At 40.8% G+C, this 13,411-nt stretch overlaps 1 protein-coding gene across 1 annotated transcript in view; it reads left to right on the top strand.

Moving 5' to 3' along the window:
* NBAS (NBAS subunit of NRZ tethering complex) overlaps window positions 1-13,411 on the top strand; it is a 388,118-nt gene that overhangs the window by 178,616 nt on the left and 196,091 nt on the right. The window contains exons 30-31 of the mRNA XM_055121563.1: window positions 2,768-2,997; window positions 10,130-10,242. Of these exons, the coding sequence (XP_054977538.1) occupies window positions 2,768-2,997; window positions 10,130-10,242 (343 nt within the window). The remainder of the gene's footprint in view (window positions 1-2,767; window positions 2,998-10,129; window positions 10,243-13,411) is intronic.

Here is a 13,411-nt window from a genome sequence, read left to right as displayed (position 1 = left end):
TTTGCCGTTCACCACCACGCCCTGTGTTCCAGCAGCATGTCATTAAATATCAGAATTCTTCTGTCCACCCTGCTTGCTCGAGGTTTTGTGAGTTTGCATGTATTGTTTTTTTTATTTGGAATGCATTTCCCCTTCCTTTTTTAAAAATGCTGGTAATTTCAGGACTCAGTTCACTAATTATGCCCTTTATGATGTCTTCCTTGCTCTCATAGAATTTTTTTTAGAACAAGGCATATGAAAACACAAATGCAGTTTACTTTTTCCTATGAATGTTTTTTCTGCTTAGTCATGACTTCCTATATAGCTGTTATCATATTATATTTACCCTCATATTCTCCAGTGCACATTATGTTTGGAATGTAAGTTGATACTTGGGAAATGGTTATTAATTGACTAAGAGTAGACCCCAAGAAGTTGAAGTTGGAAACTTGGATGGTAAGAATATTGCCACCACATTACTCCATCTTGTCTGCCACACACACTGGGGCAGGTGACATGCCCACCAGCAGCGATTGAGGGTTGTCAAGGAGGAATTATTTGCCTGTGTCTCCAGAATTGGGCTGGAAAGATAGCACAGTGGGTAGGGCATTTGCCTTGCATGCGGCTGACCAGGGTTTGATTCCTCCATCCCTCTTGGAGAGCCCGGAAAGCTACTGAGAGTATCCCGCCCACACGGCAGAGCCTGGCAAACTCCCTGTGGCGTATTTGATATGCCAAAAACAGTAACAACAAGTCTCACTTGGTGATGTTACTGGTGCCCACCTGAGCAAATCAATGAGCAACAGGATGACAGTGATGACAGTGATCATACTTACGGTTTGTACGTAAATAAATTTTTACAACATACAGTTTGAAATTAAGATCCCACTTAAATTTGCCTCTTAAATAAGCTGGACACAGAATTATACAGGATGCTTCTCATATTGTTATGCTCTGGTATCACAAAGTATGACCAAATGTATGAAATGAGATTTATAAAGATTATTCTTTACTTATTGAAATTGGTTGTTGTTTTAATTTAGGTGACTTTAACAGAAGAGTACCAATGTAGACTTTAATGAAATGAATTTTTTTGGTCTGCCTCATGCAAGCAAAGGGCCTGAGCTGTTCTGTCTCTCCGGCCTTACCCCTTTCCAGAGCAAGGGAAGGTTTATTTATAAACGTGGTCTATATAAAAAAAAGTTTATATCAAATTTATATATTTGTTTTAATATATTTATATTTATTTATTTTTATTTTTATTTAATGAGGACTGGAGTGATAGCACAGCAGGTAGGGCGTTTGCCTTGCATGAGGCTCCCTTTCAGAGAGCCCGGCAAGCTCCCGAGAGTTTCTTGCCCGCATGGCAGAGCCTGGCAAGCTCCCTGTGGAGTATTCAATATGCCAAAAACAGTAACAACAAGTCTCACAATGGAGATGTTACTGGTGCCCGCTCGAGCAAATCGGTGAGCAATGGGATGACAGTGACAATGGCAGTGATATAAAATGCATAGCACAGCGGGTAGGGTGCTTGCCTTGCACGTGGTTGACCCGGGTTTGATTTCTCTGTCCCTCTCGGGGAGCCCAACAAGCTACCAAGAGTATCCTGCCCTCACGGCAGAGCCTGGCAAGCTACCCATGGCGTATTCGATATGCCAAAAACAGTAACAAGTCTCACAATGAAGTCGTTACTGGTGCCCGCTTGAGCAAATCGATGAACGATGGGATGACAGTGCTAAGTGCTACTTTAACAGTGCTTGAGCACTACTCCCAGCATGGTGCTCGTAAGCTGCTTCTGGTGGCGCTGGAGCTGACCACGTGGTGTCTGGAATTGAGCTCAGGGCTCCTGCATGCAAACCATGAGCTCTAGCCCTTTGCCAACACCTGGCGCTATCTCCACGATCCTTGAATTGTTCTTCAATTGTCCTTTTTTTGATTTCTGGAATGTGTGTGAAGTTTATATTGATGATGACAGTTCCACATCTTTCACAAATGCCAATCACTTCTCCTTTTGCTTCTTGAGGGAAATATAGTTTCAAGAGAAAATAAAACATATGCACACGGATTCAAACCTACTTGTCATTATGCTGTCTACGATAGTGTTTCTAAGTTACAGTAGCTTCACTTTTGTATTTTTCTGTTTTTGATTCTGATTGGAAGTTGGCAGCAAGCATTTTGAACTATTTCCTATGTAATTATAACAGCTTGACAAATTTAATAGTTTTTTGCAGTATTTAGCTCCTTATTAAGCTTTGATATTTAATAATTTCATCAGTTGCTCTTCTTTGAGTTAACATTGTAATAGTTTGAAATAGTTTAAATGAGGTTAATATAGTCCTGCAAATATTTTAGAATTAGTACCTTTCAATATACATTGTAATGCCCTACTGAATTTTGTCCATTATGTTTTGTTACCCTTAAAAATACATAAGTTTTTTAACGTAAATACTTGGATAAGGTACTTGTTTGCCTTGCATATGGCTGACCCTGGGTTTGATCTCGGCACTACATTTGGCTCTCAGAGCACTGCCCTGAGAACGTAGCCCGGAACAGGCCCTGAGCACAGATGGGTATGAGACAACACAATTGAGGTGAAATCTATATATCTAGAAATCAATCACCCTATAGCGTACAATTCATTGTTACTTAGTCCTTTCACAAATCGTACGCTGTCTCTGCCTCTAGGGTTGATGGCCTTTTAATTTCTTACGGTTATCCGAGCTTTTGTTTTGTCGAGAACTGAATTCTTCCTCATCAAACATTAATTCCCATTTCTTCTTTTCCCCAGATCTTTACAGAAAGCCTTCTTTGTTCCAGTCGCCTTGAAAATATCCACCTGGCTGGACAGATGATGCACTGCAGTGATGGGTCAATAAATCCTCCCGCTAGTGTAGTCCATAAAGGGAAAACCCAGTATAGGGTCAGTTACGAAAAGAGTATCGACTTGGTGTTGGCCGCCAGCAGAGAATACTTCAACTCGTCCACCAACCTCACTGACAGCTGCATGGATCTGGCCAGGTAGGCGATTCCATTGTCACCCACGAAGGGGAGATGGGAAGTCAGAGCAAATGGTTCTGTTGTTTTATTATTTCCCCCCCGCCCCAGATATCACAAATGCAGATTAGCTATTTTCCGTGGATGTAGTTATCTATTGCTAGAATACAGAAAGAGAACAATTTTATTCAGGATAGCCTAATCACTTCCTGGTGACCCTGTTTCTCCCGCATGCTGTTCCCCTGTCATTCTTGGTGCCGAAGGTAGCACTTCTCTTCTGTTGGAAGAGATTCTTTCGATAGCCAGAGAGCAAATCTCAAAGATGTCAAAAATTTCATCACATTTAGATGATTTTTTAAAATCTTTTTTTATGGATGACTTCCACTCTGTTTAGGGACGGAGAACCTAATTACATGATAAAACTCAGAAGTCCCTTCCAGGTAGAACTTTTTTAGATTCTTTAGAAGTCAGTTTCTTTCATGGCCTGTTGTAGTGTATTTTATTCTGTTGCTAATTTTTAACAGGATAAAGGAAGATATATTCATAATCTTAAATTCTCAGTAATTTAGATACATAACACCGGTCTTTCAAGAATTTCCTTATTATTTCATGGTGTTTTAAAGTTAGTAGGTTTTAAGAACCCAGTGCATTTTGATCAATATGTTTTGGTGAGTTCTCGTCCCTGGAGATGAGCCTGCATATGGACTCTTGGCTTTGTTCTCTTTGAAGAAGCCCATGTTCTCTGTTAAACGTCTCTCTCTACCTCTCCCCCTTTCTCCCCTCTCTCCCTCCCTTCATATTTCCCTAGAGAAAACCATTTTACTTTAAAGAAGACTAAAGTATATAAATGTATCTCCTCTGTACCAATGAATCTTCAGAACCTCAAAATGATAATCTTACTTGTTCTCCATTCTAGAAACTGAAAAATAACTTGGGATTCCATCTTGGTCACAGGCCAGGATGCTTGTGCGTTTGACTACTGTTTCCAAACTCTCATGTTTTGTCCCTCTAATTGTATTTCTCCTTCAGTTCACACATCGGTCTGTTCTGGGTCTGTTCTCTCTTGCTTAGTCTGAGATCTTTGTTCTAAAACCTGTTTTACATTTTCTTGCTCAGAGCTATGCTTATTCTCAAAATTTATAGAAATAATTTTCATCCTCTTCTTAAGGCAGTTTTTTGTTTTTTTGAGAATCTCACATTTTCATGCACCTTTTGAATTTATATTTCTTGATCAACAAAACAGAAGAAAGCTGGAGATACCTTTAGTGCAAGGTGACTCTAACCTTGTGAATTATTTGGTAGATTTTTTGTACTGTGTTCCATTTCCCAACACATTATTCTAATTTTATCCTGTAATCTTAGATCTTTTATTAACAACCTGCAGAGTTACAGAGTCTTTGCATTTTATTTGACAGTGAATCATTTATTCTTTATTTAAATAAATGAGATGTTTTGGGCCAAATCATTCTCTGACTAGTTGTTTTGCATTAATACTTACATGCGGTTTTGTAAGAGTGAGATACCATATGTGCTTCCCCCTGTACTTATGCTGCTGTATGCAGCCCCTGAATATGGTCCCACGCCTTCAACCATTGCATTGAATTGTTGCATTCATTCAGCCCTTTCTGAACTGCCTGTGATTGGTTTCGAGTTTCCAAACTGTTTTCATTGTTTAAGAAGCAGCAGAGAGTGAGGATGAGATAGATGCCTGTGTACAAATCCAGCTAACTCCTTCCTGTGTGACTGTGGGCCAGTTATCAGTGCTCTAGCATTGTCATCTGTAAAACTGAGGCTTACTTCCTTGGGCTACAATTGTAATAACTGTGTGTGGAATTGGCTACATATTTAGTTTGTGAACTGGTTACAATTGTGACTTGCATTTAGACAGTACAGAATGGAATTGCGGGATTAGTAGATAAATATAATTTTCATACGTCATGATAAATGGTACCAGTTTATTTCCTATTAAAAGGACACCAAAGTGCCGCTTCTTTAAACTGTCAGCCTTTCTAATTCTGCCTCATGAATATTTGCATTTTCAAGGACGGAATTTCATCTGAGGGCTTATTTCTTCTTCCCTTAGTCCTTATGTATTTAAATGGTCATCTAAAATTTATTTCTTAATAATCTTTCTAGTCATTTTGTATGGACACAGTAAGAGATACATTAAGGCTTAAAGGGTGGCTCTCCTGGGGACATCTTGCTATGTATGTATCTCAGACTACAGTTCTCAGGCCATATTAGTCCTTCCTAACCCCAGCAGGGTCCTTGTCCAGTCACTTTTCTTTGGGTCGTGACAGAATTTGTCCATGACCATGCTCTTATTATAAGTTTTATGGCGCTTGATTCATCCTGTTTTGATGCCAGGATAGCTTATAACTTGCCCTGGGTACATCCAGTTCCTTTGTCGGGACCCTGCTTTTGGGGTACTAGGAACTGAGGGCAACTGAGGCTTACGTTGAGTCAATATGACAGATGCCCAGGAGTAAATATTACTCGGAGTCAATTAACTCCCAAGTTACAAAAGCATAGCATTAATTGTCCTCCTGTGTCTATGCAAAAAAGACATTGCTCTAAAGTAAACTATGCAAAGGACATAAGGGAAAAAGAAAAGCAATATTTCACTGACAAAATCCAGAGTCCTTAGAAGGATGTGACTTTACAAGTCACAGGGTCTGCTTTGGGGATATAAGCGAATAACCGATAGAGAAGGCAGAGCACAGAGAAGTTAAAGATAAACACACAGGAATGGGATTGCCTCAAGAGCACGATGATGTAACCCAATAAACCTAAGCTCCTTGCACCAGGGGAGCAAGGACAGTTTCCCATGCCACTCTATGTTTTTGCTTTTTTTTGTGTGTGTGTGTGTGTGTGTGTGTTGGGGTCACACACTCTGCAGTGCCAAGACTTTCTCTTGACTCTGCACTCAGGGATCGCTCCTGGCAGGCTTGGAGGCACTAGGTGCTGCCAGGGATTGAGCTGAGTGCAAGGCAAGCTCCCTACCTGCTCTGCTGTCTCTCCAGCCCTGCTCATATTCTTTACTGCTTTAGTAGTTTCACGTATTTCTTTTTTTTCCTTTTCTTTTTTGCTTTTTGGGTCATACCCAGTGATGCACAGGGGTTACTTCTGGCTCATGCACTTAGGAATTACCCCTGATGGTGCTTAGGGGACCATATAGGATGCTGGGAATTGAACCCGGGTGGGCTGCGTGCAAGGCAAACATCCTACTCACGGTGCTATCACGCCAGCTCCCCCCTTATTATTTTTTAATAATGTAGAAGTACTGCTATTTATTCAGCCATTGATTAAACTGATTGAACTGGGCATGAACTCCGCATTACTTTATTTAAAAAAATTTTTTTAATTGGATATCTGAGTTAGACCATTACAAAGCTGTTCATAATTGGGCTTCAGTCATACAGTCATCCAGCACCCATCCCTCCACCAGCGTACATTTCCTACCACCAATGTCCTGTTTCCCCACCAACACCCCCATCCCCACCCCCAGCCTCCCTCTAATGGGAGACACTTTCTTTCTTGCTTGCTGTCTCCTTTTCCTTTTATTCATTATGGTTTGCAGTACAGGTGCTAAGAGGTCATAGTGTTTGTTCAGGGTATTTGGTATTTTTATTGGGATGGTAAGGCAGGAGTAGCTTTTCAGTTGGGTGGCTGCTTTGGTGTGGATGTGACTTGCTGGGGCCTCCGGAAGTATAGGGAAGTGGGGGGGAGGCAGCCCATCCCAACCCTGAGAAAGCCTGGAGATTTTAGTCACAAAACCCACATACCTGAATTTTCAGCAGATTATAACTTGGTGACATCTGTCCTGAGATGGTGGAGTCAGGCTAGGTGCATGGTGGCGATTTTGAATTGTGGAAGCAAATGGCTGCTGGGGGCTCTGCTTGGGCGGGCCACCAGGCCAACCTGCCCCCCCCGCCCCCCAATTTTCCCCAGTCTGTTCAGCCATGCTTGGGTCTGAGATTACCTGTGGCTTTTGATCTCTTTTGAGATTTATCTATGGGTCTATGAAATAAGGCCAATAAATGAGCTTGTATAGCTGAGTCGGGGGTGGCTTGTGAGCATGGTTTCCACGTACCTAACTTTTGGCTGTTTACTTGGTTCTCTTGGTAAACTTGGTCCCATGTGGTTGGGGTCCGGCCAAAAGTACAGGGCCAATTTTGGGGTGTCAGGAAGCCTGAAGGCACCATCAGGCTGCTGATGCACTCACCCCACAGGTACAGGTGGACCTGGTGGTGGCACCATACTCCCAACTTTCACGTTTTTCACGAAAAACTTGACCCCGTTTGGAGTGTAACTGGGTATAATGATTGTGGTAGCTGTTTAGATTTATTTTCCCCACAAAGTCACTAGTTGTTGTTTTAACTTCAGCAAAACTTACATGTACTTTCTTCTGTCAGTGTTAACACAAAGAGAATCATGTTTTCTTAGACCATGTTATTGAACTTGACAAACTTGTTTAAAAATAGTCCTTTTTCTTGTTTTCACAAGGAGTTGCCTTTTTGTTTCAGATGATGAAAATTTCGAGTAGAGTAGCTTTTGAAACTGGAAGTGGTGTTTGGCTTAAATCTCTTTGGCAGGTGTTACCAGTTATTATTTAAACACACACACACACATATACACACATACACACACACACACATATATATATGTACATATATATCTGTATTCAGGTGAACCCACCTTAATTTTAAAATCTTTTTAAAATCTTTTTAAAATTTAAAAATCTGAAGATAGCCACCTTGATTTTAAAAGATGTTGCATATGTTTAAAATTGAGATGTGAATACACCTTAATTTTAAAAGATGTTATGTATGTACAATGTGATACAAAAACTGTGACCTTTGAATTGTGATATAGTAGAATGTTCACAATTTTAGAGTGTAGGATAACATAGCCTCAGGTAGTTTAGGTTTATTGGGTTACTCCCCTTACAGTGCTCCTATTCCTCTTTGTTTATTTGTAGCTTCTTTCTTAGTGTTCTGTTGACTTGTAAATAATGTTTTTCTCTTCTCCTTGAGTCCTTTGCATAGTTTATTCAGAGCAAGTCCTTTTTGTATGGACACAGGAAGACTTAACAAATGTTATGCTTTTGTAACCTGGGAGTCATTTGACTCTACATGATATTTTCCTCCAGGGCATCTGTTCTCTTGACCTAAGCCTCAGCTGCCCTTACTTCCTAGCACCCCCAAAGCACTGTCCCGACGGGGGACGAGAAGGACCCAGGGCAAGCGGTGAGTTGTGTGCTACCCTGGCATCGAGATGGGCCTGGCCAAAGTGCCTAATGCTTAACTATAAGTTAAGAGCTTGATCATGGACAAATGCTGTCATGATCCAAACAGTGATAACTAGATTTGGACCCTGCTAGGGTGAGGAATGATTAATCTGGCCTGAGTGCTGTGGTCTGAGTCTGTGGCAAGATGTTTCCAGGAGAGTTGCCTTGCAAACCTCAATGTATCTCTTGCTATGTCCATCCAAAAATAACTAGTATTAAGATGTTAATAAGTGTTTGGACTAAGGAAAAGAAAAAAAAAACTTTAAGAGTGAGGAAGGGCTTTGGAGTGCCCTGCCCTCAGGAAGGGCTTTCTTATGTTGATTTTTGCTACCTGGCTGGGTGTAGCCTAGAGGGCAAGGTGGGAGAGAGAAGTAAGAGCAGAGATGTGAGAAGTGAAAGAAGTGGCAGTTGATCCAGAGAGAGGCTGGAGCTGGGAGTGCGGGAGATGAGAAAGATGGAAGATTGAATAAACGGTAACTAATCAGCAACCAGCTTGGTCCTCGTTCTTCCCTCGCCGGTCCTTGGCCAACAGCCGTCCCGATCCAGTCCACACACTGCGGTTCCAGGGCACCGAACGCGGGTGGTGAGACAGAGCTGCCTGGACAGCCCGAGAGTGCACTCGCCCCTCGGCGAGCTTTAGGTTTTTACATTAGAGGATCCAGAAAATAACTCAAACATCTGTAATGCTTACATTTGTTTGTTTTATTTAATTCTTCGGGCTTTGGGGCCACACTGGCAGAAGTCATGGGTCACTCCTGCTGGTGCTCAGGAGACCCTGTGGTGCTGTGGGACACTGCAGTGCTGCTCGGGGGGTTGAGCCTGGCACTTTGTGTGGGGAATATATCCTGTAGCCCTCTGAGTCATTCTTGAGGCTTCAGTCTGTTCCTTTGTTTTTATTAAGGAAGCAATATACAAAAAGGCTATATTAGATAATAATTATCCTTCCTTGTATCAATTGTTGCATCTTTCCTTATGTCACAAATAAGTCCTTATTATGTTTATACTTTTCTGTATCCCCCCCATATAATTTTCGGTTCATATGGAAAATTTTCCTTTGAGCACCTACAGGTTTGTTTCAGTTCTTTTGTGACAGCTGTAGACTATTTAATTGGCAAGTTTGCTTTAAAATACTGCAGTGTTATTTTTTAAAATACCGGCATGCTGGGGTACCACAGGATGCTATGGGTCAAACAGGGCCTCCTCATACATAAAAGGCTGAGTGCAAGGCAAGCTCCTTGCCTGCTATTTGAAGTCGTTTGCAGCCTAAGAGGTTTTATTTTTTAAGTTTGAATCAGCAGTAAGTATTAGCGTCCACCTAATTTAAATCCTGTAAATTTGCAAGAGCCAACACAATCCCAGGTCCATTGCCCCAAATACCTACCTGAGATAGTCCTTTTCTGTCAGAAGACTATCCCTTAGGCAGTCTTTCAGTTAATCTTTTTTTTTTCTCTCCCTTTGGGAGACAAGGTTATGACTCAACCAAGATTCTCTCATTTTTTGTTAGAAGACTAACTGCATATTATGCCAGTCCTGTCCTTTACCTTTGGAGTCAGCAGTAAAATCCCCTTAAGCTTATAGTTAACATATCTTGCTTCATATATACTAAGGAGCCATTTACACACTGTCAGTGAAATACTTGGGAATTACTCACCTCTCTGAGCTTCAATTTTGGCTTTCTTGAAAGCAAATGATGCTATTTACTTATCTCATGGGCTTACTATAAGGATTAAGTAAGCTCACAGAAAGCATCTAGCAGAATGTTTGACATATGTTAGGTTTTTTATAATATGTGCTGAAGTTCATGTTCTTGAAGTACTTAGACATAGAACTTGGCCAAACATGCTTTTTCTTTTTCATTCTTCTTAGGTGCTGCTTACAGTTGATGACAGACCGCCCAGCTGCCATTCAGGAGGAACTAGATCTTATCCAGGCTCTTGGATGCCTGGAAGAATTTGGGGTCAAGATCCTACCATTGCAAGGTACGTTTTCTTAGCTCCATGGTTAATTTCTTTCCCTTTTGCTTACTGGGGTTACGTTTTAGTTTCCTCAACTAAAGAAAACTTTATCGGACTTTCTCGGGACCTTGTGGGATGGCTCAGTGAGGAAAAGGCTACCCGCCTTGCAAGTGTAAGAGTTTGAAACTGGTGCACCCACATGGGCCCAGCATGACCCTGCAGTTGGCGCCCTTGTGTGGACGAGAGGATATGCACTGAGTCAAGGTGTGTGTGCACTGCACTTAGACTTTGTGTCCCTCAGCAAGTATTATAGCTGAAACGTATGTAAGCACTCTGCTGGGCATGCAGCCTTCAGCCTGCATCACAAGCAGCATACGGGAGAGCACCGCAGCTCAGTGCGTGTGGCCCAGCCAGCACGTGCGCCAGTACTGCAGTGATGTGTATGACCAGGGCCAATTGTACAAGTGCCACGGCCAGATGTGTCACAGCCCCATGTGTGGCTCAAGGGGAAGATTCCATGCGAGGCTCCAGGTTCAATTCCTGGCATCCCACGATCCGCTTCCTAGTGGAACCTGAGCACTTCCCACAGTGATTCAAGACCAGAGAAAGTGGTTTTGAACCACTTTTTTAACATTTAACCTGTTAGCCAAAAAATTCCACTCTTTACCCACCCCATTTTTCAGATGAAAAAAAATTTTAAGCAGAAAAAATATTAAGGCAATGACAGTGTTTCTCCAATACTCTCGTAGTGCATACACAAGTAGCAAGAAGGAGCTGGCATAGCTGGACGTCCTGGCGTATATTTTAACATATTAAAACCTTGTTAGATGAAGTTAGAGTTTGCCTGTGCTACAGAGAAAATACAGGGAAACAGACCTGTTTCATTGGTGATTAAGATCTAATAAGAACCCAAAATTATTTTTAAAAGAGCAATAATTACCAATGAAGGTGTTTCTTGGTGTAATACCAAAGATGGTGTATTTACCACAGAAGAAAAATCTTGCAAAATCAAGTTTTAAGAGAAATTTGATTTCTTAAATACAGAAGGCACTTTCTAGAAATTTGAATATGTTGGGTATTAAGAGAATTAGAGATATGTTGTTCAAAGTGGACAAACTTGAAGTTAAAATATGAATAATTTCAAGAGCATGTCTTTATGATTGTGCATGTATAATTATGCATTATTATGCATGTCTTATGATTATATAGCCAACAGTACTGTATTATGTGCTTCAAAGTTATTAAAAAACTAGATTTTAGGTTCTTATCACAAAAAGCAATACTAAGAAAAAAAGCATAATGAAATTTTAGTGGAAACAAGCAGAAAAAATAAAGCAAACCTTTCATCATAGATCTTTTTTTTTTAGGTTTAAGTTTACATTTATGATAGAAAATAATATTGGTAAGGGAATAGTTAGGATATTTGATAAAAACAAAATCAGAAATTTTGAATTACAAGGGAAGTGTCAGAGGTTTTAGTTTTGGTATATAAATTTTATTATATATTTTGTGCACTGCATAGATTCAGAAGTACTTTTAACTGATACTAATTTGCAGAGTATTGCTTAAGTTTGCATGTTTGCTCCCCTAAGTGTGAGTAAAAGGCAGTTCTGGTGTGGAGTTAGTAGTTATAACTTAGCATTGCTCAGGTTCTCTGACCTAACTATGGGTTTGTCCAGCCTCTGGCAGGGTCCTGAGCCCTCCCGAGTGGCAGGTGTTCTTCTGTTATTTGCTGCCATCAGTGAAGTAGGAAGCTTGGTTATTCCCCACATCGTTGCTGGCTTCTGCGCAGCTGCAATTCATCTTTCTTGGTTCAATAAATCTTCACTTTTGGAGAAGGGGGTTTTTCTTTTCACCTCTCCATTTTTGGTGTATTGTCACCAAAGTGATTCTTTCCTTTCTTTTTTTTAAACGTATGAATTTTCTTTTATCATTTGAAGTATGGTTACTTACATTATTATTAATGATAGTTTTTCACTACAAATTACAATGTCACAGCCTTCACCAGTGTCCCGGTCTCCCTCCCTGAAAGACCCCCGTGACCCTCCTTCCCGCTTTCCCACCTCCCACACTTTCAGTGCTGTGGATTAGTTCTCTCGCTGGCATGCCTTTGGCCCATTGCTGCTATCTTGCTGTGTATCTCTCAGTCCCCCTACGGGATTTTCTCCTCTTTTAATGTCAAGCCTCTGGTACTTGCAGGCAGTGTGACCCCTGACAGGGTCCTTGATGGCTGTGTCATCTCTGGTGTTGGGAGTTAGATGGATCTTGGGAGGTATGCGCCAATAGAGATATTCTTAGACTCTCATGTGAAGTTCCCATGAGTGAGTTTTTATAGTTTTCTTAGAAACGACAATGTTTTTAGTAAACCAAAAATGACAATTTAAATTCTATTAACAAACCTATTAGTGTTGGAAGAGGTAGTATTACTGTTACCATGAATATAATTTTTAGAAATGATTTACATGTAATTACACATATCCTATAGCATTTTATTAAGTTACATGTAAGGAGACATTTAAATCCCTTGAAAATTTTATTCATTTATACCTTTTATCTAATTTTTGAGCTCAGATATGATAACTCTGATATTAATCATTAATTAAATATTAAATAAGTAGTATTGTTAATTTATTTTCAAATGTCCTAAAAAAGTTAACTGGTGGGGCTGGAGCAATAGCACAGCAGGTAGGGTGTTTGCCTTACATGTGGCTGACCCGGATTCGATTCCCAGCATCCCATATGGTCTTCTGAGCACCGCCAGGAGTAAATCCTGAGTGCAGAGCCAGGAGTAACCCCTGTGTGTTGCTGGGTGTGACCCAAAAAGGAAAAAAAAAAGTTAACTGGCTCTCTGTGAAATACTTACATTTTATTTTATTTTATACATGCACACATATAATTTTAGGGGTGTTGGGGGTGTATGGTACACCTGAGTGCTCAGGGCTTACTCTGGTTCTGTACTTAGGAATTGGCACCTCATGGGGTTGGGACGACATGCAGTGTTGGGGGTAGAACTCAGCTTGGCAGTACTTTAACCACTGTACTGTCTCTGTGACCTCCAGACTTACATTTTACATGAAAACTTTCAGTCACAGCAAAGTCTAGCTTATCTAAAACTCTCGCTTTTGTATGTCTCCTGTTAGGCCAAGTTACTCCTTATTGCACACTCTCACCTTCCCAACCCCCTCAACACCTA

The sequence above is a fragment of the Sorex araneus genome, chromosome X, assembly GCF_027595985.1.
Source record: "Sorex araneus isolate mSorAra2 chromosome X, mSorAra2.pri, whole genome shotgun sequence".
Taxonomy (NCBI): Eukaryota; Metazoa; Chordata; class Mammalia; order Eulipotyphla; family Soricidae; genus Sorex; species Sorex araneus.
The sequence above is the reverse complement of the archived record's forward strand: the minus strand, read 5'-3'. Positions and strand labels throughout refer to the sequence as shown.